General features: G+C 42.8%; 1 protein-coding gene across 1 annotated transcript; it reads right to left on the bottom strand.

Annotated features, from left to right (window-relative positions):
• pdgfba (platelet-derived growth factor beta polypeptide a) lies at nucleotides 1-24,684 on the bottom strand. The gene is made up of 7 exons (XM_084006372.1): nucleotides 23,953-24,684; nucleotides 15,156-15,258; nucleotides 11,817-11,882; nucleotides 9,899-10,095; nucleotides 6,057-7,056; nucleotides 2,337-2,466; nucleotides 1-855 (listed from the first exon to the last, which is right to left on the bottom strand). The coding sequence occupies exons 1-6, from the start codon at nucleotides 24,022-24,024 to the stop codon at nucleotides 2,345-2,347; spliced, it is 1,560 nt and encodes a 519-aa protein (XP_083862498.1). The 5' UTR covers nucleotides 24,025-24,684; the 3' UTR covers nucleotides 1-855; nucleotides 2,337-2,344.

Genomic DNA, 24,684 nt, shown 5'->3' with positions numbered 1-24,684 from the left:
TTTTTATTAAAAATAACATTCCTGACAGTAACAGTACAACCAATAATTAAACTCTCCAACAATAATTACACTTGAGTAGTGGAGGACTTCAAATCCTCCTTTTTTAAATAAGTTAAGAAATAAAGTTTTTCTTCCACCAGAAATCTTTGGATGCGTTTCTACATACAGTGTTGGCTCTAACAGCAATGTCTAAACGTCTTTAAGACTTGTTTTCATGTGGGTATTCATAGCATGTTATCTAGGCAGGCATTCATTTGTTATTCCATTTTGATCAGGCAGTAGTACAACATGAGCAGGTTATGGGTATTTTCCAGTACATGAAGCTACAGTACACGGTCGAGCACGTCTCTAGTTGACGTGGTATGATCAGTGTGTGGCTATTCCAGTGTTAGGTTCATTGGATAACAGTAATGTTTGGCATCGTGGCCTGAGCTGCACTTTGCAGCTTCCAGGTTTCGTCCCAGTGTAGAAATCCAGTTAATCCCCCAATAATGAATTCCTAGTCCTCCATTTGTGGACCAATCAGTAGTAGTTTATGCAGCCAATCAATGGCTGACCACCAGTCTTCCATTAATCCACGTAAACAGCTTCATACGAATGAAATCCAGTGTTTGGTGAGATTAATATCCTCCATCCCAAAGAGTTCAGAAGATTGCACTTTTAAAGCATATCCACAAAGCTGGATGCTCTGCAGCAGCTCTGGAGCAGGACAGGTGAGTGTCTCTGAAGCAGCAGCAGCTCCAGCAGCCTCCGTCCACAGAGTCTACTGTCCCACATTCAACAACGCCATGTTTTCTTGTCTCTCCATATTCCTTTGGCGCAATTTGTCTTGCTTTTGTTAAGCTTAACCATCTCCTGTCAGGAAAAGAGAAAATCACAAGATGAACATGCTTTCCATGTTGTGTGTACACACATTATGCATCTCACAACCGTTGTTTCATGACTGTTAATCTAATCTGTTAGCACATTCACGCCTCACGTGACATGCATGAGTTTGTTCATGGGTCATTTGTGTTTAATTGCGTCACTCGTGCTAGAGACACTGGAGAGGAGAGGGAGGAGATCCCAACCAGGTTTCCTCCATCACACCTGAAATCTCCACTATTGCTGCTTTGTACATGTTGAAGTCCCAGATCCACTAGGGAACCAAACCCCGTCCTGTCTGGGTTCATGACATCATCCAGAGGTGCTTGTGGATTTCACCAAGCTGGATTCACTGGATCTAGCAAGATGCACGTGGGCTGGTTTACCACAGCTGGAGGAACCCAAAATAAACTATGTATCTGTGATTCAATATTAATAACCAGATGAAAAGGATGCTGAAATAACTCCATAATGATGGTGATCAGTAAAAAGTGTGAAGTCATGCTTTGTTAGGTCTGTCTGCAAGACCACAAGCTGACTACTTCTAAAATGCTTGTTTTCTTAAAATAGATCTGGGCCCCCTCCTAGAGCCAGACCTGGCTGGGTCAGCGAGTGTCTGGTGGCCGGGGCCTGGCCTCATGCTCCAGGAACAGCCCGGGAAAAAAGCATTGTGAGGCCCACCACCCACAGTGACAGCATCAGGGTCAGGTGCTATGCAAGCCGAGCAACGAGCAAGGGTGGGTATCTGGGCGTGCCGAGGTGGGGCGGGACCAACAATATATAGTTGGGATCACCCTCCATGCATAGCACTGGTTCTGGAACCAGTCTGGTCTGGTCTCTGGACTTATATGAACTACTATCTAGACCACTGGGGGTCCACAGACACAGGAAACAATATTTGTTTCTTCCATTTCTGGTTCAGCATCATCAGGATGAAAAGAGGAGAATGTCACGCAAATTTGAATTACTCAAATGACGCAAATTCTCCTTGTTGACGTTGGCTGTAATAATGTGAGTCGTTAGTGTTGAAAGTCACACGAGTCACGGGAGTCAGTCATGTGACTAACGTGAGTTAACGTTGTATACAAATGTGCACTCTCAGTCTCTTCTGACTTCTCCCAACTTCAATTATTTTATCCACCTCAACATGTTACCTATAATCTACTGATGAGCACAAATTTAAATATTCATTGACAGATACTGTCAACTGACCTTAATTTAATTAGGTCAATTTAATTTAACCTTCATGCTTTTGCAAAGACAATAATTGTTTGTCAAAGGCAGTGGTCAAGATCTTGAGTCACAGAAATGAAGTTAAAAACATGCCTGGTGAAATAAATCTCTTATAGGTAAATATTTAAAAATGAACATATTCATATTCTGGTGTAGGGGTGAATTTGAGAACCTTAATCATGTTGATTTTTTTTATGATGAAGACTTGACCGTCATCCACAGGTCCTCATACACCTCACCTGCAGTTCTACATGATCATGGCTCTGATGGCTGCTTTGCTGATGCGTTTGCGGTGTTTCCTCCTGCGACGCGATGATGCTGGACGGAGCGGGGCCTGACGAACTGATGGGGAGACGCGAGGAGAGAGTGCTGCAAGAGGGAAGAGAACAGTAAATATGAAAGTTAACACTTTTAACGCAGTTTCATAATGTATAGGAAAACATGCTGGACAGAAAAAACACTGGTCATTTGTTCAAACAGCAAGAAACAGCAGCAGATTTGGTACTTTTAGGTGGCTCAACAAGTCATGTGTGTTAGTGGAGGACCATAAACACACAACAAACACAGAGAAAAAACACAAAATGATAAAATAGCTGGTGTAGTCTGACTCTTGTAACTGCACTGTGAAGCGGACCTTGAAGTCTGCATAACAAAGCCTGCAGGTTTGAGTTGAGTGAACACCAGTCGCTGGGAAGTCCTGATTTGGGACTGCAGAGCTCCCCGGAGGCCGAGGAAGAATAGCAGGACACATGTTGAGTCATGCATGTTCGGTGGCTGCTTCCTGTCTGGGAAACTCCCCAATAGATTCTCTCGTACATTAAAGTCTCAAACACGGGACCAGGATCTAACACGGAAAGCAACCAGGCATTACTACTGCAATGTAGGGGTAGTACTTTAGTCCCTCTGGTAGTACTGTACTCCCTCCTTCTGTAGAACTGTAGTACTCCCTCTGGTAGTACTGTAATACTCCCTCTGGTAGTACTGTTGTACTCCCTCTGGTAGTACTGTAATACTCCCTCTGGTAGTACTGTTGTACTCCCTCTGGTAGAACTGTAATACTCCCTCTGGTAGTACTGTAATACTCCCTCTGGTAGTACTGTAATACTCCCTCCGGTAGTACTGTTGTACTCCCTCTGGTAGTACTGTAATACTCCCTCCGGTAGTACTGTTGTACTCCCTCTGGTAGTACTGTAATACTCCCTCTGGTAGTACTGTTGTACTCCCTCTGGTAGAACTGTAATACTCCCTCTGGTAGTACTGTAATACTCCCTCCGGTAGTACTGTTGTACTCCCTCTGGTAGTACTGTAATACTCCCTCCGGTAGAACTGTTGTACTCCCTCTGGTAGTACTGTAATACTCCCTCTGGTAGTACTGTTGTACTCCCTCTGGTAGTACTGTAATACTCCCTCTGGTAGAACTGTTGTACTCCCTCTGGTAGTACTGTAATACTCCCTCTGGTAGAACTGTTGTACTCCCTCTGGTAGTACTGTAATACTCCCTCTGGTAGTACTGTTGTACTCCCTCTGGTAGTACTGTAATACTCCCTCTGGTAGAACTGTTGTACTCCCTCTGGTAGTACTGTAATACTCCCTCTGGTAGAACTGTTGTACTCCCTCTGGTAGTACTGTAATACTCCCTCTGGTAGAACTGTTGTACTCCCTCTGGTAGTACTGTAATACTCCCTCCGGTAGAACTGTTGTACTCCCTCTGGTAGTACTGTAATACTCCCTCTGGTAGTACTGTAATACTCCCTCTGGTAGAACTGTTGTATTCCCTCAAATCTTGCAAATGCAAATAATAATAAAAACAAAACAATTTGAACCAAACAATCAATCTTCAACGTTTGGCAGCAAAGAGCACGAGAAGGCCGTGAGCTAATCTGTCATCAAATCAAATTGTTGCCGTGGTTATGTGTGCCTGCTGATCCTGGTTCATGGTCCCACGCGGAGGACCAAACTGAAATAGAAGCGTTTACTTGACAGAAGGAGTGATTTAACCTGTGAGAACGGTTGCATAATGTATTCTGTGGCTCTAAAAAAATAACTCTGCTGATGTCGTAGTTATGTCTCTAAGCTGCTGCCGTCCCTGATTGGCTCTTTCTCCTTAATTCCCTTTAGATCAGAAAGGCCGAGTCACAGCAGATCCATACCAGCTGCACCTCATCCACAACCAAGCCCCTTTAAATACTCAGCCCGGCCACATCCCTGCCACCTCTTATCAAGCCTGCTGCTCTCCCCTGGACCCCTGCACACTCAGCCTGGATGTCCCCTCTCCTTTGCTCCTCAGCTTAATCTATTCATATTTGCTATTAAAACCGTGAAACCATATCCCTGTCTTCACCTCTGTGTCTGCATCTGGGTTCACTGTCTTATAGTAGTCTTAGAGGTTTTTATGGTGTGGTCATGGGTAAAGTCAGAAGGATTGGCAGGACGTTGGTCAAAACAAAGATGGAGTGTTGGTCAGTCTGCTTGACTGAAGTGAGATGAACTAAATGTTTATCATATTAGATCAAAGAGATGTAAACATACTGCATAATTTGCAGTTGAAAAAAGTAATAAATCACAGTTAAGTAATCACAATACACAGACCACTGTTTGTGTCCGGTGTGAAACCAGAAGTCAGTATTGACTTTTTAACCTTCCATAGTTATTTTAAACCAAACCACATTCATAGAAAATGCACCAGAAAAGTATCACACAAACCATTTGAGGATACGTTGGCGAGTCAGAATATCTCAATGCTCAATGACATCTTAAATGTCCAATCTGGACCACTGATATAAAAATACATTTGTCAAAAGTAATTGATGACCTTCAAAACAAATCTCCACACGTTCTCACAAAGGCTGCAATACATGTTGTTTCAGCACCAACACTGCCATCTGCACATGTGCAGTAGTCACACACGTCACGCTGCAACTTTTTGCTGCTTCATACAAAGGAAAACACCCAGGATTCTCATTTTCATGACTAATCCAGTAAGAGTGATTAATAACTTACAGCATTGGTCGGCCTGCCAGTTTCATGATGAACTTTGAACTCTTCTTCCGCTGTGTGGGAGGAGCCTCTCCTAGCCACATCATTTCCAATGCTAACATGGGGAGAACATGCAAACTCCACAGAGAAGGAAACCCGGATTCCAACCCAGGCCTCTCTTGCTGGAGGTGACTAACCAGGACACAGTCCCACACATTTTACTTGAAAATATACCAAAGGTAGGGGGAAAGTAGTTTAGTTCTATTTCATAATTGGTCACCGTTCCTGTGGGCCTGTTCGATTATTCGATTTTAAATCGTAATCGCGATTATGTAGTAGTTAGGACGATGTTAAAGACGTGAGACTCGTAAAATTAAAGTTCTGCACTTTATACATTCATTTTTGTTTAATGGACACACCTTAAGATATACAGTATGTGAAAGTGAGGTTTTTCTCTTAATCCCAAAGGGATTGTTTTTTTTTGTTTACAAGAGGTCTACAAGAAGATAACATGGAGCAAAGCCAGATGGCAAAAGTTCATTAATTGTTCTTTATATTAATCCCTTGAGGGATTTTTTGTTTAATAAGAGCAAGGTTAGTACTCAAATCCCAATGGGGAAATTATTTGCAAAATGTTCAATAAAAACAGAATATTTGAAATAATTTCTTTGCCTTTTGTCATTTCACAAAATAATCGTAATCGTAATCGAAAATCGGGATTTTATTTTTGGGCAAAATCGAAAAAGCCCTACGTTCCTGTTCAAGGTCGTGGGAGGGCTGGAGCTGATCCCAACACACTCACACTCACACTCACACCTACCTTTCATTTAGATCAACCTAAGGAACCCAAAACAGATTCAAACCTGGGCCCCTCTTTTCACACCAGACCTCCCGCAATATAATGTATATTGCTGGAAAGAAATAGTGGAGTGAGTTTTGTTTCAGTATCTTGCAGCCCCACTTCTCACGCAACTGAGTGTTACCTGCTTTAAACGTGGTCGGCCTTGGTCTCTGCTGAGGATGATGAGGGTGAAGAAGAGTCGGCTCCCTTTGTATCATCTCCAGAGCTTTCTGTCTCCGCTTCTCATCCATGAAATGACCAACACCGCTGCCCGCTTTGGAGTCTTGTGTCGCCCCCTGATGAGCTGGCTCTGCCCGGGCAGAGTCGCCGCTAGTGGCCGACCCACTTTCCTCCCTCTCCTTCCCTCCTGATTGGCTGCTTGTTACAGTCTCAGTCTGTCTGTGTTGCGCGACCTCTGTCACTGAGTCTCTCTGATTGGTGCTCGTAGAAGGGGCGGGGCTTAGTTTTGGTGGCAAGGTCGTGCTGCCTAGTGTCGCGGCGCTGTCTGACTGGGGAGTGTTGAGTTGAGATTGCATCCTCAGCTCTTGGTCCTCGGCTGCTCTGTGCTGGAGCTGCGTTGGATACATCGCCTGGCGGTGGTATTGATGTTGCAGCAGCTGCTGCTGCCTCTGCATGTGATCCACATGATGCGCCTCCCCGCCACCGTTTGGTGCACGCATGCTGCTGTCCTCCCTGCTTCCGTCATGGCCGCTCCCATGCCCTACCTGCTGCGTATTCCCCATGATGCTATGCTCCGCCCTCGCTTCAGACGGCCAGCCGAGCTGCACCCTGGGCTGTGTCCAGTGCACCAGCTGGGTGTAACTGCCCTGCTGCCACTGCCTGGCAACAGGGTCACGCTCCTCAGGCCGGTATTGCTGCTGGTTGTGCTTCAGGTCGTCGTGGCGATGGAGGTCGGCCTTGGAAGTTTGGGTCTTTGGTGGAGCTGGATGGATGGTCCGAGAGGGGGGCGGGGGAAGGTGGGAGGAGGGAGAATGCTGCTGCGGTGGAGGTGGAGGAGGGTTGGGGTTGCTCTGGATGGAGGAAGAGGAGGAATGTTGGCACCGGCAGCTGACGTGGTCTTCCACTGAGATGATGGCTTTCTCATAGTGGGCTTTCCTGTTTATGTACTGGATCTTTATCACCTGAACAGGAAAGACGTCAACACACAAACACATGTAGATCATTAATAAAATCATCATGAAATATCCAACAGAGATGATACAAACTCACATACAGCAATCAATCTGATTGTTTTCTTTCATTAGATCTAGTTTTCATGCACTGGAGATTTTTGTCTATTGATCTTCTGTAACACGGAAACGAGCATTTATATAATAATTAACACAACATAATTACTTTATGTATTTGTAGATTCTACTAAATCAGCGGTACTCAATAGGCGGCCCCCGGGCCACATCCGGCCCGCCGGCCACCTATTTGTGGCCCCGGAACTATTATTTTCTTCAGTATGTGTTTTGGTTGGGTCCACACGTGTATCGGGACTTGTCTCCATGCCAACGATACACAGACAGCCTGTTATTGGGTCGCGCTGCGAGCATTTTTAAGTTTCACTTTCGTTTTTGAAGCGGTTCGCATATTGCCACTTTGCCAGTAGGAGCATAGATAGATACCATAGACGGGAAAAAAGATTACATGAAAATGCCGTGTTCCAAGTTCTCTGCCTACAGAAAGGTGGACAGTGAAAATCGCCAATTTAAAGAAGAATGGACTCAAAAGTTTGCATTCATTCTTCCTCCAACCAGCACAAGACCCATGTGCTTAATATGCCTGCAGGCCCGGTTCTACGGGGGTGCATAAGCATGCATTGCACCCCCAAAAAAATTGTTTGCACCCTCAATAAAAAAATTAAAAAAAAGATTTTCATTTTTAGAAATATGATAAAAATAATAAAATACTTGCTCACAAAACAAATTGTAGTTAAACTTGTGACAATTTCCATTAAATACCGTTGAGATATGAGCTTCCAACATCACTCTGACTGTTCACCAAACTGTCAAAATCACTCCACATTTATGTATGGTGTTTTGTTTATATGTTGCTTGGCAACAGTCCGCTCAGTGGGGATCTATTTTTGTTGGCGGAAGCAATTCCATCCGTTTATATGATTAAATAAACAAACAAATCACAATCTATTGTCAATTATTATTATTATTAACAGTACATTTTACGAAATATAACTGTTGTATAAAGTAATATCACGCTCGAGGTCGCAATGTTGTCGCTCTATATCAGCGCTGCTGTGATAGCCTTCGGCGGCCGGTGGCCGGCCGCGTCGTGTGTCGTGTGCAAAATGCGCGCACCCTTAGTATATCTATGGCGCGCACGGCACTGGTTTTAGTATAGTAATGGTGCACCCTCTGTAATCTCAGATGCACCCCAAGGCATTCTGTTCTGGAACCGGGCCTGTATGCCTGTGATGAAGATTTCCAATTTGAAACGGCATTATGAGACAAAAGCATACACATTTTGAAGAAACATATCCTCAAAATTCAGAGGTAAGAACAACAAAAAGAAATGCACTAAATACAGTATATCACATGTGGCCTGACCGACCTCAATAAATGGACCTTTGAGTCATTGAAAAACATCTTTGTGGCCCTTGAGGATTTGTATTTGAGTACCCCTGTACTAAATCAACCCAAAGTTACCATTAGATGCCTCATTTGCATATTTATACATAACATTCAATACAAAAAATAATTGTCTCAATGTCAGTTGAGATAAAAACACATGAATGCATAAATTATTAACATAGGTTAATATAAATGATCCTGCAGACTGAGTTAATTTTAACTTTTGGTACTTTAGTATAATTTGATGCTGATGATTTTTACCTGTAGTATTAGTACTTTTACTTCAGTAAAAATTCTGAGTACTTCTTCAACCTTTGTAACATACAAACGTGCTAAATTAAACTACAAAATATTTATTTTAGCCCTTTGTTTCTCCTTAATTCATCAAAAGTTAAGAAAAATGTCTTTATGTCAGTTATAATCATGGTGATACGTATGAGTTATTCATTTTTCAATCCATATCTTTAAAGAAAGTTTTCTCTAAATGTGTTTTTTCTCAGACTGCATCACAAATCTCCACTTCAGTAGATTCCACCACACTTTCCAGTTTCATTGCTATCTAGATTCTGAGGGGTTCTACAGGTTTGTTCATATATCATTCACAGCTTTATTTATACAACATTTCATCAACCAAACATGGAGACATTTTTGTGTATGGCTGTTGACGGTATTTTCTGATTTATGGAGTGATATAAAGAAAGATCCCAAATCCCCCCCATCATAACCTTTTGACTCTAATATGTCAACAAAATGAAACAATCATTTTGCATCTCGCTTTATCCACTGTTCACATTTATTTTCTGGAAATGTATGCACACATGTAATTAGATAATGAATTTGTATATTAAAACAAAATATTTATTACAATAAAGAATTGTAAATATAAGTTATGAACTTGGGAAATTTAATGATGATGTCTTATTGTTTAATGTTTAAGTTCACCTGCCGTAAGTAACACCTGTTGCAACAGCAGAGCAATCTGATTGGCTGAAGATGTTCCATGCCAAGCCGTCAACTACTTGTATAATGTTCCAACGAAAGACAACTTGGATTACGTATGTATGAAATCATGTATTAAATCAGGTTCTGCATATCAACTTGCAGTTTCCAATCAAGTGTGCAAATCATCCCTTGAAGCGATCAGATTGAAATAAGAACACAGAATCAACGTCACAATATTTAAGTGCGTATTTACAAAAAAAAATCACATTGCGGTGTGAAGCAACAAACTGTGTTCCTGTTCAACATGACAACAGAGAACACTAAACTAAACTAAGTTTCTGTTTGTTTTGAATCATCTTGGAATCATATACCACTCATTCTCAAGCCATTAGCCTGTTAGCTTTGCTTAGCTAACACTAGCCTGGCTCAGCATCAACAGCATTGGTACCTGCAGGTATCTGCTGGAGGTGATGGTGGCGACACACTGCAGCAGCCTGGTGTTGCAGCAGCCCGAACATCGCTGCACCTCCACGCAGGGCGGCCATAACAGGAAGTTGGCGTTGCGGCGGTCCAGCATCGACCTTGTCACCTCCATAACCTCCGTCCGAACTTTACACGCCGCCTGCAGGGCCGGCTGCGCCTCCACTGGTTGGTGGAGAGGGACAAGGACGAGAATAAGAGGTTTGACGGACCAGCCCTGTCTCCTAACAGTTATGTTACGACCCGTGTTTGCATCAGACTTTCTCATTGCTGATTATTTCGAGGGACAAGGTTGTAAAATTTCTATCAAAATCTATTCTTACCTGTCATTTCTATGTATTTGTTTTTATTATAAAAAAACATAGCCTGCCCTGGACATTTAAATCCAATACAGTTGTTGACAAATTCTGTGAATATCTCCTCAAGGTCCGCTAACTGATGTGTGCTGTTCAGCATTTTGGCCATCGCCATCTTGGATTTTTGCAACGAGTGAAGGAAGTGACCATATTTAGACTGCGGGAGGATAAACGGGTGGATCTGATGAACACAAGTAGCAGAGCAGCAACCTTACTGGATCAGGACCCATCTGTATTCTGGTGAGAAGCTGCTAACAAAGTTAGCTCCATAATTCATGTGTTAAAGTCATCTTAGTAGCTAACTACATTGGTAGCATGGTAGCGAGACCACGGTAGTGATCTGTTAATCACAGGGTAGCTCCCCCTATAGACTGGACCGACCCGACTCTCTGAACGTCTGCACTCGTTTCACCGGGAGGTCATCCCCGCTGTGGGACTGCTTCAACGTCTCCACTTCATCAAAATGATGGAGAGCCGTCAGATTTATTTGTCTTTTTTAGTAAACGGCATTGTGGAGTACATTTCAAGAGAAATATATTTTGCTGTGGATAAAGTTTTTTATGGTAGAGAGGAGGTCTGGGTGCTAGACGGGTCAAAAAAACACAGACGACTGCTGTAACATTGCTCCCTAAACATTACCAAATACTTTTGTTGCATTTTTGTTTTGTTTAGTATCAATTTCATATTCAATTTGAGCCAAACTATAATGTTTTTACGATGGCTTTTAAAAAATAATGTGTTAACGTGGGATGATTGATTTTTGGCATGAGCGCTGTTGGCTCTCTGATGGGACGTCCGAGTATGAATAACAAACCTAACCTCTCACTATGGAGCCTAATAACCAGCTGCAACAATAACCTGATGGACAAACATGGCCCATCATCATTTATCAGCAGCTGTAATATGAAGCTACACAGAGAGTCTAGTGAGTCTCCACCACATCACTTCATTTAGCTAGGAAGTTGTCAGCTGTGTGTCTGCTGATAGAATCTGTCAGGTTTCACTTACTACAACCGTTACCACGACAACGTTAGAGAGAGACAGAGAGAGAGAGAGAGAGACAGAGTTACAGCTGTGATTGTAGAAGTTCAGTGTTGAACAGTTGAAAAAAAACTAGACACAAGCTAACTTCCTGTCTTGTTGTCAGCCAGCTGATAATTAAAGTTAGCAACACTTAAGGTGGGCAGACAGACAGCAGGCTAATCATTTTTTGGGGGTATATTTACAAATGGTAAATAATCGTGATTAATCCACAGCTACGGTGTGATTAATCGGAAAAAACCTAACCAAGCAGCATTCCTGCTGGAACCTAACTGTGTCGATTTGTTGTGTTTGTGTTCCTTCACCACATGTTTATACTGTATCGAACTACAGCTGTGTGGTCCGGAAACCATACGTTTCCCTGGAAACCTAAGTGAGAGTGCAGTTTAGTTACATGGGAATGTCATTTTTTAGGAGACGGGTGGACAGACGGGTGGACAGAGTGATAGAAAACAACACAGGAAAGGAACAATAGATGCATAAACCTACCAAGACTTCTGGTGTTTCGGCTGTGGGTGTGGTTTGTGAGAATAGCATGCTCTTCTTCTTCCTCTTCTACAGAAACAGATGAGATGAAAACACCAGAAGAGATGATTACATTAAGCACAGAAATCTGTAAAGCATGTGGGGCTTCAGGGGAAGTTTTTAGCAAAGCTCATTGTTCACTGCTAAAAGGAAGCCATTTCGTCCTTCTCCTTCTTAAACAATTAGGCTATTTTCTGCTACAATTTGTCTCGGTGCTGTCAAGAATCCTGTTGAGGGAGAGATATGAGATGTTAAATATAACTCTGTGAGCCTTACATATGTCGTTAGTTCATACTGAACTGCCCCATAGTCCTAATTATATCCCTGGTGTAGACTAGCTTTTGGTCAGTGTGCGTGCGTGCGTGCGTGTGTGTGTGTGCGTGTGTGATGCACAAAGTATTTGGCCCTAATTAACTAGCCAGTGCTAAAAGAGAAGAGTTTCTTATTGTTCTTATTAGCTGCCTTCTTATTTCATCCATGCATTTACCTGCATCTACAACTATTGTACATGTTCTCCGTATTTTACCATGTGACCCATTTCATTCTGTAAAAAAAATCAGCATTACTTGTTCAGTCATCCCTTTCAGTTTACATGGTCATGTTTTAATTTGACTGGTGATGAAATGCATAGGTGATGAAAGACAAGACAGTTACCTGAGAGGAAAGAACGAATGGAAGAAGGCGAACACAGAAAGTAATAATGTGTTCACACCAAACACGTGCAATGACTGCATTCAGTCAAGTCATTGCAAACATTTTAACTGATGCACATTCAAGCCAGGCGGGTACCGTGAATGAGGAGAAATACGATTCATTCTCGCATTCTTGAGACTTGAATTGTATTTCAACTCAAACGTGAAATTCACGCTGGGAATTAGATACTAGAGTCACGAAACTATCGGTGTTGAGATTCCCTAACTGTCGTCACTGAAGTTGCTGAATGAGAAATGGAGGAAACAAATATTGTTTCCTGTGTCTGTGGTCCCCCAGAGGTCTACAATAGTAGTTCCCATTAGTCCAGAGACCAGACCAGACTATGTAGAGAAACCAGAGACTGTCTGTGGTCTCCCAGAGGTCTACGATAGTAGCTCACATTAGTCCAGAGACCAGACCAGACTATGTGGAGAAACCAGAGACTGTCTTTGGTCCAAAAAAGGTCTCTGCAATATTTATGTCTAGATGACCTTATTTGGAGTGTTGATGGAGCAGCTACGATGTTAGCGTAGCCTAGCACCCATCAACCAAACTCTATTCAGAAAACAAGCATTTTAAAAGTAGTCAGCTTGTGGACTAACAAAGCATGACTTCAGCATCTTTCTTTTTATCTGATCTTTACAATTAGCTTATTTTGGGCTCATACAGCTGTGGTAAGCCAGCTGACATCTTCTTAGGTGAAGTGAACACACCTCTGGATGACTTTATGAACTCAGTATCTGGGACATCAACATATAAAAAGGAAAAATAGTCATTTCAGCCATGATTGATGAAACCTTGTTGGTGTCTACATGGAGGTAAGCCCCGCCACCTCCCCAATGTGTCTAGCGCATGCATCTGATGCGAATAAACACAAATTAACCCAATTTTGAAAATGTGTGAACACAGCTTTGAAAGCAGCTTCTTTGAGCTAAATGCTAACGTCAACATGTGTGTTTCTGGTGTGATAAACAAAACACAGCATATTAAAAAAACACAAGATAACACATTAATCATTCATCTACTGCTTCCACTCAGAGCCTTGATGAAGTCCCTCAAAAACCAAACTTAAGCAAAATAAAAGTTTGTTGATGAAAGAATCCGCTTTGAGTCACTTCCTCGTGGCCTGTTTTTGAGGATCCTTCCCCTGTTGGTTCCTCTCTGTGGTCGCTGTTATGTCACTCTGTTATTTATGCATATGGGATGATCAAAGAGCCATTAATATATGTATGTATGACTTGGTTCTTCAGAAGGATAAGAGGAATGGATTTTTTAATCACCCGCTAAGCTGCGTGGGATTTCATCTGTTTGTTTGGATTCTGACCTCTCTCTCTCCATTATCTCTTTATTTCTCTCTCTCCATTATCTCTTTATTTCTCTCTCTCTATTGTCTCTTTATCTCTATGTCTTTATTTTTTATCTCTATTATCTTTCTATTTCTATCAAGCAAGAGCAAGCAGAACACTGTCTTAACAGACTTTTAGGCATAAATCTGGAGCAGATTTGGTAGTAGTAGGAGTATTAACAGTAGTAGTAGTATTAACAGTAGTAGTCCATTTATCTTTCTATTATCTCTTAATCTCTATTTCTCTAATGTTTCCATTCTCTCTCTATTACAGGGGTCTCAAACTCAACTAACCTGTGGGCCGCTGGAGGTAGAGTCTGGGTGAGGCTGGGCCACATCAATTATTCCACAAAAAGGGGGACCAATGTTAGTGGGTGCGACTTATATTCAGGTGCGCTCAATAGTCCGCAAATTACGGTACAAGTGACCAACGTTGCTAATTCGTGTTGTTATCATGTGCCTGAGCTATGGTAGCCCACAAGTGTTAAAAAATACAAAACGCACAGGGCAACGACTCATGCAGATAAAGTGAAGAAAAAAACATGTGGGCCGCACTAACATCAAGCTTTGATTTCAGGTAGGGGGCCGCAAAATAGCATTCCAGGGGCCGCAGTTGGTCCACGGGCCACAAGTTTAAGACCCCTGCTCTATTATCTCATTATCTATATTTCTGTCTCTATCGTCTCTCTATTATCTGCTTTTCTCTCTCTCTCTCTCTTCTAGTTTCTAGTTCTCTTTCTCTATTATCATTTTCCGTCTCACCTTCTAATATCTCTTTATCCATATTACTCTGTATCTCTTTATTTATTCCCTCCCTAGTATTGGTTTATCTCCATTTATCTCTATTTCTATTGCCCCCCTGTCTCTATTTATTTATCTAACTATTTTGATCTCTCTCTATTATATCTCTCTATCTCTTTTTCTCTCTCGGTATTAGCTCTATCTCTGTCTCTATTTATATATATAGTCTATCTATTATCTCCCTAAAATTCAGTGGAGCTTTGGTATCATGGGAAACATATGTTTACATTGCCAAAGCAAGCCTCTCTCTCTCTCTCTCTCTCTCTGTCTCATAACATGCTGGTTCATCCTTCTTGTTTCCGTCCCTTGTAGATATTGTGTTCACATGGTGCTTGTACGCTGATGTTGTCCTTACTGCATTCCTGTCTCTGTAGACACTCACCTCCTCCACATGTGTCTGATTAGTGTAATAGAGTGTGTGTGTGTGTGCGTGTGTGTGTGTGTGTGGGGGGGGTTATTACTACCTAATGCATCGGTGTCCTGCTGCAGCAGCAGCTTCAGGTCGTCCACTGAGGAGATGGGAGAGTTCCTCAGCAGGTGGACCAGCGACGAGGGGAGTGGCTCACTCTGTGGACACACAGACCAACAGTGTTACACGTTTGAACCTGGGAAACAACCGCTTTAACGTTGTCGTTTTGGCTGGTAACTGTACCATGTGTCCCAGGTTTAAATGCATCAAATTGAACCAGCACGACATAAAAAATACAAACATGTGTTTTTATAGTGCATTCAGGTTCATGTCATCTCATCATTCGGCCTCATTCACCAAGACTTCTCTTCTTAAAGCCCATTTACGCACTTTTCACAAAGACATGTTTGTGCAAACTAATTGGTTATTTTGTTTTCTTCTTTTCTTCTACAGTTGTGTAATACTGTAGGATTTAATCTAAAGTGATATTTTTATCATTTATAATCTTGTTCACTTATTATTTTCATTGTATTACAAACATTTTGGCCTTTTAAAATATATTAAAACACTCCATTAACCAGGGTTCTAATTTTGTCTAAATGTGTAGCCGCCCGTCACAGCTAACATTACTAACAGCTCAGACCCTCATCTCTAGTACATATATGCAATCTTTAAATGGGGCAACATTGATATTTCTGAAACTATCATTTTATTTCCGTCCATATTTGAGATGTTTTGGATCTAAGATTATTTAAAAAAAATATATTATCATAATGTTCTGTCCCTCTCTCAGGACATGTAGTTTCCCTCTTCTCCGTCGTGGTCTGTTTGTGGGCGTCGGCTCAGGACACCTGGATGACTTTCACGAGCCATTGGCTGACCCAGTTAAGCAAACACACAGGCAGACACTCGCCCCTCTTCTCCAGTTCACATCCAGATGATGAACCACTCAACTGTCCGCCCAGTTTGGCCCTGTTACATCCTGTCATTACAGTGAGGGTGCTAATACAGAAACACACGGACATGAGAGAGTGTGGTCCCCCAGGGAACCTGAATTCAGAACAAATATATACTGGAGTCAAAGTTGAGAGACAAATATTTTTTTATCCCTTTTATTCTACCATGAATGTATGATGTTTATCAATTAACAGCCTTTTAAGATCGCTAAAACAGTGTTTTCAATACCTTTAATAATTTTCCTAAACTCTAAACACACCAACACACCTACAACAAGCAATTGGCAAAACGTTTCATTTCATGCTCAAAATCACACATTGTTAAATAAACTTCAACAATAATTTATTAATATAATAACACACTAACACAATACATGATGTCTACCAAACACTAACACATTGCTCTCTCCCAACAGGAACATTAAGTCAATCACAGCACAACGTCATAAAAACACTAACATCAAATGGAATGACAGAAATTGCATCATCGTATGTGTGTCAGGTCTGCCCTTATGCAATAGATAGCATATGTTTTGTTGGGTTATGCATTTTGTTTGAATTTCTTTTGCTGCAGAAATTCAGTACAAAAGTAATGACCCATCTCAGAGTAGCTATCTTCCTCTTCCTTGTCCTGGTACTCGTCTTCCTCTCCCTTGTCCTGGTACTCGTCTTCCTCTCCCTTGTCCTGGTACTTATCTTTCTCTCCCTTGTCCTGGTACTCGTCTTCCTCTTCCTTGTCCTGGTACTCTTCTTCATCTCCCTTGTCCTGGTACTTATCTTCCTCTCCCTCGTCGCTCTCCCTTGTCCTGGAACTCATCTTCCTCTCCCTTGTCCTGGTACTCATCTTCCTCTCCCTTGTCCTGGTACTCATCTTCCTCTCCCATGTCCTGGTACTCAATCTTCCTCTCCCTTGTCCTGGTACTCGTCTTCCCCTCCCTTGTCCTGGTACTCGTCTTCCTCTCCCTTGTCCTGGTACTCGTCTTCCTCTCCCTTGTCCTGGTACTCAATCTTCCTCTCCCTTGTCCTGGTACTCGTCTTCCCCTCCCTTGTCCTGGTACGCATCTTCCTCTCCCTTGTCCTGGTACTCGTCTTCCCCTCCCTTGTCCTGGTACTCGTCTTCCTCTCCCTTGTCCTGGTACTCAATCTTCCTCTCCCTTGTCCTGGTACTCGTCTTCCCCTCCCTTGTCCTGGTACGCGTCTTCCTCTCCCTTGTCCTGGTACCAGTCTTCCTCTCCCTTGTCCTGGTACTCGTCTTCCTCTCCCTTGTCCTGGTACTCGTCTTCCTCTCCCTTGTCCTGGTACTTGTCTTCCTCTCCCTTGTCCTGGTACTCATCTTCCTCTCCCTTGTCCTGGTACCCGTCTTCCTCTCCCTTGTCCTGGTACTCGTCTTCCTCTCCCTTCTCCTGGTACTCGTCTTCCTCTCCCTTGTCCTGGTACTCGTCTTCCTCTTTCTTGTCCTGGTACTCAATCTTCCTCTCCCTTGTCCTGATACTCGTCTTCCTCTCCCTTGTCCTGGTACTCATCTTCCTCTCCCTTGTCCTGGTACTCGTCTTCCTCTCCCTTGTCCTGGTACTCATCTTCCTCTCCTTTGTCCTGGTACTCGTCTTCCTCTCCCTTGTCCTGGTACTGGTCTTCCTCTCCCTCATACAGACGTCTGTCTTACTTTCTTTGTGTTATTCTACAGTATATTGTTCCTTGTCCACACAGATCAGCCCAAAGAGTTCCTCTTCTACTGGATAACATGGTCATGTGCTTGAAAGAACCTCAACACCCAAATGTGTTTCCTAGATGGGATTCTCTGTGATTGATCTATTTGCATAACTTCAATCAGCTGATTCTCAGTAGCTATTGAAAAAAATACATGCAAAATATGTGCGTTTCAATGTATAATATGACAAGCTGTTCATTTTGACTTTAGCCTATAAATTGTTCAGATTAGATTAAATTAGATTCCGCTTTAAGTGTTCTGTGCAGAGTACAAGTAAGAAATGCTGTTAGCGGCTAACCAGAAGTGGAAAAGCAGAAACTGCAAAGTAAAACACGAAACAATAACAGTATAGACAGGCATATTTGCTGTCTACCGTGTGCGCCACACAACATGCATGCATTCACACACACACACACACACACACACACACACACACACACACACACACACACACAGACGGACACACACATTGTTTTTTGTCTGTAAATGTCTTTTCTGCTTAACATTGTAATGGAACGCTTGGCATTTTTCCATACTTTACACTGTGTCAGTGTATGTAGTTAAGTCTACAGTCTGGTGGGATGTCATGATCTACAAGCAGGTCTCTCACACACACACACAGAAAACACACACGCACGCACACGCACACGCACACACACACACACACACACACACACACACACACACACACACACACACACACACACACACACACACTGCATACTAGGAAGCCTGGAAGGCAAATAGATTGTATGGAATGTTTGAGGAGAAAGGTGAATGTAATGGAATGTAATTATGGGGCCAGCTGACTGCTTTCTGACACACATACACACACACACATACACATACACACACACACACACACACACACACATTCACGCACACACACACACACACACACACACACACACACACACATTCACGCACACACACAAACATACTACATCACACACAAATCACTGACACCAGTGTATGACAAGTGACTCACAACAAACGCCTTCATTTATCAGAGACCTGGCAGACGTCCACACACACACGCGCGCACACACACACACCTGCAGAACACAAACATTCCCAGAAGAATGTACGATAAAGAATATTTGATAGCTGGATATCGTTAATCCAGTTTATACAGCAGATAATTTCTGTTCCACTTCTTTGTTGCTTGATTAAATGGTAAATGGCCTCATTTATATAGCGCTTTTATCCAAAGCGCTTTACAGGACTGACTGACATTCACCCATTCATTCACACACCGACGGCGGAGTCAACCACAGGGCGACAGCCAGCTCGTCAGGAGCAATTGGGGTGAGGTGTCTTGCTCAGGGACGCCAGGCACTCAGCTAGGAGGAGCCGGGGATCGAACCAGCAATCTTGTGGTTACCAGCCAACCCGCTCTACTTCCTGAGCTAAACCCTCCATTATTGATCACAAATGTTGACATCTGAATTGTAATTTTCAAGGAACCTCTTTATATGCTTTGAGGAACCAAGAAAAAGTTCTGTGAGGGACATTTTTTCTCCAGATAAGAACATAATAATTAGAATAGTAATAATATGCCCATTAAATAATAATAAAATATAATTGATTTTATTATGTTGTTATTATTCATGTTGGAACTTTAAATAGATAAATATGTTGAGTTGCCCTCCACCCGCCACTCTGACTACATCACCCCCCTGTATTAATATTATTATTATAATTATATGGGTTATTTGAGGAAGTTCTCATACTGAGGAATCCCAAAAGTTCTTGCAGGCTTCTCTCTAAGAACAATATTATTATTCCCATCCCATTTCTAACTGTCCCCTACATTTGCCCTTTAATACTGCACCACACAAGGCTTACACACAAACACTCACAAATACACACACACACAAACGGAGAAGCATATGTCCACTAACACTTACACAGCTCCAGATGTGCACACACACACACACACACACACACACACACACACACACACAGGCTGTGAAATCCCTGGCAGATTAGTTGTTGTTCTTATGTAAAATGGATCAAGCCAGTTGGCAGCGGCACATCATCCACGCAAGCAACCAATCAGCTGTGAGCGTGTGTTGATGTCATGGTTGAACAGTAGGTGATGAAAGCATTGAGATCTGACCTGGGGCCTGTACTATGAAGCAGGATTTGGGCTTAGCGAGGTAACTTAAGCGTTAAACCTGGGTTTTCTGTCCTACGACGCTGGTTCACGTCTTACCGGGGTAGATCGCCATAGTAACCTGCTCTGGAGCAGGTTATGTTCCTGATAAGAGATCAACGCGGAGAAAAACACCGCCTGCTGACCAATCAGCTCTCTTGAAGATCTGCATTTGTAAAAGATCCCGTTGAGCTCGGTGCATAGATAAAGGGTCTAGAGCTAGAGAGTTCAGAGACCAATTATATTTGTTTTATATGAGAGATCCAGATTCTCATTGGAGGGCATGACTTATCTGTGTCAGCGTACAGCCTACTGACCACTTTGAGTTATGTTTTTATATTTATTTTATTTGCTCCCAAATTCAATTTACACCGCCGGGATTGCAGCTGAAAGAATGAGGCTGATATTGTCATAAACCACGTTATAAGAATACATCTAAGCAACACATTAATTGTTTAAAGTTATATTTTTGGCCTTTTAATGTGGGAGGACAGCATGAGAGTTAAAGGAGCAAAAGAAACCTTTCTTTTGCATGCTTTAAAACAGGGCTGCAGGGCGGATTCGAACCTGGGACCGCTGCAGGGAGCTTCGGTACATGGGGCGGTAACTCCACCACTGAGCTATCAGTCAAATCTAGTAGTGCCCTTATGATGGGGCAGTCATATTATACGACTAATAACATATTCACACAGTCGGCGAGTTATTACCAGCTGTCCTTCCTGCATTTGGCAGAAGAAACTGTGGCTTTTTGCTTGAATTATACGTTTAACTTCTTCGTATTTCTGTAAGATTATGGTTTGCTGGATAACAGAAGGATAACCTGGTATGTCGAACTGGCTTCGTAGTACAGGCCTTGGATATGTGTTTGGATCTGAGTTCTGTTTAAAAGGATTTGTGTGTGTGTGTGTGTGTGTGTGTGTGTGTGTGTGTGTGTGTGTGTGTGTGTGTAAACACATTGTATAAGCAGTAAGGCTTGATTGGATTGCTCACAACCTCAGTGAACCTGCAGTGGATGCTCAGTAATCAGTGAGAGGACAAACTGAAGTCTTCTCCACAGACAGATGTGGCACGTTCATTCCAGAAAGAAAACCACCTCCCTAGAAACCTAATTGAGGTTGCAGTGTGTATGGGGATGTTATTTTGTAGTTTCCAAGTGCCCTTAAGCAAGGCACTGAGCTTCAGCTCAATGTGCACCATCGAGTGCTTATAGCATCTTATTTGCACTGTGTAAACTGTGATGATCTGAATGCAAAGGAGTTGTATGATCATGAGTTCCAGCAGCTTCTCCATGTGAGTGTGTGAGTAACTAACAACGTGAAGGCAGAAGTCACTTATCTCCAGACGTACTCATGAACCATAATCATTTGTGGCTGAGACGTTACCATAGAGGCTGCTATAATTACAACGTTTTACAGACGTCATCTGACAGCTCATCGTCCACATGACAGACTAGTGCAGAAGACGGGACTTGAGACACTCTGCAACCTTCCACTGTTTCCAGAGAAACATGTTTGTTCCTGGACCAGTTTGAAACACGTGGTTAACAAACAAAACACGCTACAAAAGGTCATGGTTTAGTAAAAAAAAAAACATCCTCGTGTTGATTAGAATAATGATGGAATTGAAACAAATGCCCACGTCTTCCACCCAGACCTCCATATGTGGACTCCTTTCAAACTAAGTGATACGTTGGTAGCAAACATCATCCACGACAAAATATGTTTCCCTCGAAACAGGAAAAATTTTTCGGAGACCAGACTGGTGCTGTGTCCGAAACCCGAAAATTCAGCGCTGTTGATGACGTCATTCCTGACGCATAATTAATACGTGTCAGGAATGACATGTTCTCACATCTCACACACTCACATGCAGAGAAATTAGGAGGATAATTACTTTTTTAATAGATATACACATTACAAAACGAAAAGAATGAGTCCTCCAGCAGGAGGGAGATTCCGTGACTGTCTCGTTTTTTGAAAAAATAAAAACAGCCAACAGTTTTCATCTTTTTTCTTCTTCTTTCAATAATGAGACGATCACTACATCGTATTCACTGCTGTATTCATTTTCAACGATCCCAATCGGGTCCAGGTGGACCAGTTTGCAGCACTACCGGGACCCCACATCTCCGCATTCCACCGAACCCTGAACAGACTGCAGTCTGTCCCCCGATCCCAAACTCCTCAGCGATCGCTCGCCACAATCTGTCCCTCATCTCCATCTTTAGAGTCTTCAGACTGTCATACGGGGCTTTGCTTTGATCGACGAAGAGCCCTGCCCCCCCCCCCGCCGCAGCTCACCCAAAATCTCATTAAATAATTAATATATATTGCACTTTTTGAAAGTAAATAACGAAAAACATCATACTTTGGCTGTTTGTGTTTTCTTGTTCTGCTCTGTGAACAATACATATATTAAATATTAAACATTTATTAATATACGATTATTAATATTTTTGCCGCTCTCTCTCCTCTGCTCTGTTAGCGATTTGTCTTCCAGCGCAATGCATGATGGTAAAATTTGCTTGGCTAGTGACCATCGGTTGTACTTTGAGTGCACTACAGTATATAGGGAATAGTAATGCTCACTATACATTCGGACACCAATACAAAATGGAGAACTCCATACATAGTGCACTACTTAGGGAGTAGGGAGTGATTTCCAACACAGCCTGGGTCTTCACATGACTCTCAACATGGCAACGGTTGAGCAGCTAACAGCAAAAGCAACGGCAACGGTGATGACAGAGCTAACAGTGTTTACCTGAGGGGAGGCCGGCGTTATCAGTTGTAACCACTGCATGAGAGCAGTGCAGTGAGCTAGCTAGCAGGAAAGGAAAGGAACGTGGCCAGGTGGCTATGCCAACAAAGCAAGGAGAAGTTCTGACAACAACACACACCTCAGGTAGACATGACTTCACTATAACTTTACACAGTAGTTATTTGATGACATAGTAATGCTCCGAATGTAGAGAACCTTTAAGAAAGATAATACTGTTGGTTACCTATGCTTGAATGCACATGACAAGGCTGTTGTAGTTTTGGTTGGACCTTCTCTTCTAATGTGTATTTGACCATCTGGAAGTGTCTGTTTGCTGGCTGCCAGAATGACAAACTGTCTGTCTGTCTGAATGGAAACACTGGACTGAATAAGGTAACAGCACTGAGACATAACATCCCAGAGGAAATACTGCTCTGAATCTGATCTCTCACTGGACACAAGCTGCAGATTCACAGAGAGAAGATGGACAGACAGTGTACACTGTTACACATCAACACACAGCTAAGAGTGAATGTCAGACTTCCCTGCGAGTGAAGGAGACACATCTGAGTCTTCCAATCTCTTCTCTGGGTATTTATCTATCAGAAACTCTCTCTAAAAAAAAGATCTTGTTTTTTCTCAGTCTTCACTGTGGATCGTGATTAAAACACAACAAGATTGTGGTGAATTTCTGTGATTAAGATAAGCGAGAATATCGTCATGAGTGACTAGACATCTAGTTCACTGTCATGTTTGAGAAGTGAAAAATAGAGCCGGGTTTTAAAAATCCAGGAATTATGTATCAAAGAACAGTCAAATGTTTCTATTTTATTTTTTAGATTTTTCATCTTGTTATTTATTATTTCTGATGATCGTATTTAAGATAATTTGCTTGATTTTCAATAAAAAGGAAGCGAGTCCTATCTATGATTCAATCAAACTGTTTGTTTCCCATATCTTTTACTTCCATTAAACGTTTTCAGCATATTTTGATGATGATGCGCATTTATTTTGGCGGGATAATCGTTGACATGAGACGTTTATATGTCTGTGCCTGTTGAGGGCTCATTGTTACAAAGCTGACGCACTTATTTGAGGCTGTAAATCAAATGTACCTTCACATGAGAGCTAAACGTTTTCCCTGTACAGAACCATTCACCACCATCACCACATGTTATTTGTCTTAAAATCAATATTTCATTGACCGCACGATACATCCATGTCCATGGTCGCCCCCCCGCCGGCTAGAGGTCATGTGTTGACATCTTACCTGAGCGCTGCCGAGTCTCAGACGGGCCGCTGAGAGCGCAACTAGCAGTAGCAGCAGGACCCAGGACCTCATGGTGCCGCCCAGCCCGAGGAGCCGCACGCGACCGGCTGGACATTTAGCACCTCGGCGTCCAATCTGCGCGTCCAATCCGAGCCTCGCCCCGGTGGCACGCGCGGTTAAATATATATTAAATATATGTGTGTCACTGCCCGTAAGCGCCGCTTGTCTGAGTGTCTGCTCACGGTGACTCACGCGGGCGAGACGTCTGACTCTCCGCACCGCAGCTTCCAAACCTCTCAGACGGAGACGTCAAGGGTCGCCAGGTGCGGACCGCGGAGTGTCGTACGGACACGCACTTCCTCTCGCGTCAATCTGCAGTGGGAGACGAAAAGACCGATTCCAAGAATGTGTCATTTAAAATATGTGTCAAAAGTTCTCCGTGCTTCGTGTTACGGTTAGCCACGAATGCTCCAGAATCCCTGGATCAATGCAACATCTCCAAAAACATCCGTGCGTAAAAGTTGGTCCAGCTTGGAATGGCGCGCTCTCGAGAAGCTCCGCTACAAAAGTCCGATTACTCTTCAAAATTCCAAGTGTTTTACTCCAGCGGGTCAGGTCTCATCGGGTCCTCCTCCGTGTGTGTCTTCAGCTGTCTCCGTCTTCGTCCCGGTGTCTCTCGTGCTGGATCAGCTTGTTGTCGCGCTTCTCTGCGCTCTCTGGTTCCGTCTTGAG

Source organism: Eutrigla gurnardus, assembly GCF_963514095.1.
Source record: "Eutrigla gurnardus genome assembly, chromosome: 3".
NCBI classification, from domain to species: Eukaryota; Metazoa; Chordata; class Actinopteri; order Perciformes; family Triglidae; genus Eutrigla; species Eutrigla gurnardus.
The sequence above is the reverse complement of the archived record's forward strand: the minus strand, read 5'-3'. Positions and strand labels throughout refer to the sequence as shown.